Raw genomic sequence first — 3,331 nt, 5'->3', positions numbered from 1 at the left:
CCCCCGCGGCAGCTCCCCACCCCCTGGCCCGGGGATCCGTGCAGCAGCTCTGACCCAGGGGAACCCTGGGGCTGCGTGTCGGCGGCTCAGACTCCCTCTCCCTCCCAGCGCAGCGACCGCTGTAAAAAAAAAAAAACAACAAAAAAACCAAACAAATTGGGGGCGCCGCTTTTTGGCGCTAAATGGTAGCACCGGCCCTGATAGTTAGTAGTGCATTTCTTAAACTTCAAGTCATGTTTGTTCTGGTAAACGCTGATGGGTTTGGTTCCCCAGGCCCCCTGGTCATTTTTAATTTAGCCTAAGGAGGATAAATGATCCACTCTTCCACTGTATTCTTCACTTGCTTTTTTCTAAAATCCTGGCTATACTGTAAATTATCCAGCCTACAAAAAATGATAGAACAGACTGAAATTGAAAAGAAAAAAAAATCACATTTGCATAATTGAAACTTCTTAAGGTCTTTACTAGCAAGTTTGTTTCAGCAGCTAGAAAATTACTGAAGAGAAAACCTGATAAGAAGATCTTTGTATGAATAACAAAATGCCTGAGATTCAAAAGCTTCTGACTTAATCTGAAAGACTGAATTTTCTCTCACCAAACTAAACAAGTAAACAACTCAGGGATCGGGAAAAGTGTTTCTTTTTCGCAATAACATCAATATAAATTCAAATTTACATTCATAACCAAGTCAGATCAAAACCAATAAGCCTTCTTGTTTAGTTGTCCCAGTTCATATCCTAGCAAATAAGTAAATGTAATATATACATAAATTAAAAATTAATTACAAAGATATTACAAGCCACGTTTGGAAAAAGAAATCTTTTGTAAAGGTGTGGGGGGTGGGAGTGGGGAGGTTGTTTTGTTTTTTGCCAGACTGTCACCACAGATTCAAAATCTTTTAGGTATCACATGTTCTGGTCTCTCCCACTGATTTAACAGAGAAGGGCGATAATGTTTCAAAGTTTGCACACAGACATCAAAGAAGAAAAGGTTATGACACTGTTGAAGCTCCAGAATGTACTCCATTTTCTGAGACCGATTTGGCTTGGTGCAAGGCAGCTTGAATTCTGAAATGTGTTCTTGTTTCCATGGAGTAATTCTTGTAATTTTGTCTAAACAAAAACAAATCCATTCTGAGCATCATATCATTAAATATTTTCTAGTTATTTTTACTATACAAAACAATTGCAGACAGCAAAAAGCCTTTCTTCACAATCTCCTTTGTTGCCGTCTCTAAAATATAAGGCCATATGTGCTTGGCAGAACAATGCAGCTCTTTGTTCTTTTATTTGTAGTTCTAGTGTCTGGCAAGTACCAGGGAAAATACAGCTTAATAAGAAACTGAATCTGTTCCACTCCTTCAGAATGCTGAGTCCATATTAAATATCCATGATGTCAACTCAGTTTATTCCCAGAAATTAGATTTAAATTTTTTTTTTTAATGTTGACTGAACTTTACTGTGATTAGTCATCTTCATGGGATCTCCCCCCACCCCCTTCATTTTAATAATAATTGTTAGTGTAGGGTGAGGACTGGTATTTAACCATTTTGCTGCAGCCATGTGAGTCCAGGAACAGCAGAATGTGAAAGTGAGTGCAATGTTCACAGGTAAGAGATAAAGAATGAAATTTTGATTAAAAAATTCCCTTAGTTTTAAAAATGTAGCATAATGCAGGGAAAGGATTTTTTTTTTTTGAAGTGCCTAAATGTTGATATATAAACCATGGGAGGAGTGGTGAGTGTGTGTGCTTGTTTTCCATGCTACAGTTTCTTCTGGTCACTTCAAATTCTTGTCTCCAACTTATTTGCTGAATTTACAAAATAATTTAGTAAACAAACAAAAGGCTACACAAGAGAGAGCTGAAACATCCAGAAGAAACAAACTGATTCTGGAGATCTCTTGGCATGGACGCTACTCAGAGTAGAAACAACGTGTCATTTTCTGACATTAAACCACAAGAGGAAATCAAACCATTGTACAGTTGAAGTGCTACAAAGGTACATGGCCCCAGCTGAAGCACAGAAGGCAGAAAGCTGAAGACCAGTCAAACTGTCTAATTACTTAACCCCTTCATGCCCTTTTTAAAAAACTCTTTGTAAAACATGCTGCAGAAAAGGTGAGCCAAGATGAGGCTACAGTTGAACAAATGTTTTAAGACACACAAAAAGGATAAAGGGAGCAACTCCAGTCCCCTGTCCTAAGACAAACCTGTTGGCAGCAGCATCAGTGGGCAGGGTGATGAGCAGGCCAGCTGATCTGGGACTAGGAGAAGACGGGGAGTTGGGCTGGGACAGCCTTCATGGACCAGCTCCACCGCATAGGGGGAAGAGGAAAGAAAGGATTCTGTCCTCCGCCACATATGTCCTGTGCTGACCTGGGGATTTGTCCCTCAGCATAATATTATATTCTAAACAGCTAGGGCAACCTGAGTTGAGGTTTTTCCATTTCCTGTCAGTTAAAGCCCAAAGACAGTGCCCGCAAGCACAGATCCTCTTTTGTAGGTATTAACGTCTCTCCTGTTACAGGAGAAACAGAGAGCTTAAGTCCTGGCAGGTGTCAGACCATTTTAATTTATTTAAAGAGAGCGTTGTCATTTTTATACTACAGATGCGTGTTAATTATTTAAAGTCTTAAACAGTTTATTTTTAAAAGCATTTCAATTCAGCTTCATTCAGTCATATCACTCACGGGAGCATGGGACCTAGAAATGTGGCAGTTTCTATGAGAAAGCTCTGAACTCCAAACCTATCACTCTGCTGCTTAGCTTAACAATGTAACAACTGACACAAGAAGCTGACAGAAGGAGGCCGTTGGAGGGTAGCTTGTGACCATTTCTGTTTATGTTCTCTCTCTGACTTTGCTGATCTCCAGTTCCTAGTTTTTTTACATTATCCAGATGTTCCAAATCTCATTTTCTCCTCAGTGGATTAAAAATATTGCTTGTAGCATATGCCAGTATAAATGCAAGTACTTCTGTTTACATCCAAACCAACAATGTTTATAATTTCACCCCACTCACTCTCTTACTGCTAAGATACTCAAACCAGCAGTAGTATATGGATGTAGGTCACACGGAAGAAAGCGCCATGTGACAGGCAGTATACGCTTGTCTCCACTCTTTGGATTTGCAAACATGAGTCTGCATATCAGGAATTGGCTTTACATAACCAGTTCTCCCTCTAGTGGTTTAGGAAAAACTTGCGTGGATTTTCTGAATGCCCAGTTTAGAATTGCATCTCCAGTCGTTAAATATTTACAGTGAAATGATCTTACCATGATAATGATTTTCTCATTCCTAAAAGGTAACAGTGTAGTGAACTGATAAACAA

The 3,331-nt window shown here is 39.4% G+C and overlaps 2 protein-coding genes across 3 annotated transcripts in view; one reads left to right on the top strand and one right to left on the bottom strand.

The window, feature by feature from the left end:
* The window catches only part of LOC113406492 (RING finger protein 11), a 60,254-nt gene that overhangs the window by 52,587 nt on the left and 4,336 nt on the right, over positions 1-3,331 (top strand). The gene's annotated exons all lie outside the window — the stretch shown is intronic.
* Positions 616-3,331, bottom strand: part of LOC115271206 (tetratricopeptide repeat protein 39A-like) — an 11,212-nt gene continuing 8,496 nt past the window's right edge. The window contains exon 4 of the mRNA XM_029911575.1: positions 616-1,112. Within this exon, the coding sequence (XP_029767435.1) occupies positions 992-1,112 (121 nt within the window). The 3' untranslated portion in view covers positions 616-991. The remainder of the gene's footprint in view (positions 1,113-3,331) is intronic.

The sequence above is a fragment of the Terrapene carolina genome, unplaced genomic scaffold (genome assembly GCF_002925995.2).
Source record: "Terrapene carolina triunguis isolate 2854851 unplaced genomic scaffold, T_m_triunguis-2.0 Scaffold102, whole genome shotgun sequence".
Classification (NCBI taxonomy): Eukaryota; Metazoa; Chordata; order Testudines; family Emydidae; genus Terrapene; species Terrapene triunguis.
The sequence above is the reverse complement of the archived record's forward strand: the minus strand, read 5'-3'. Positions and strand labels throughout refer to the sequence as shown.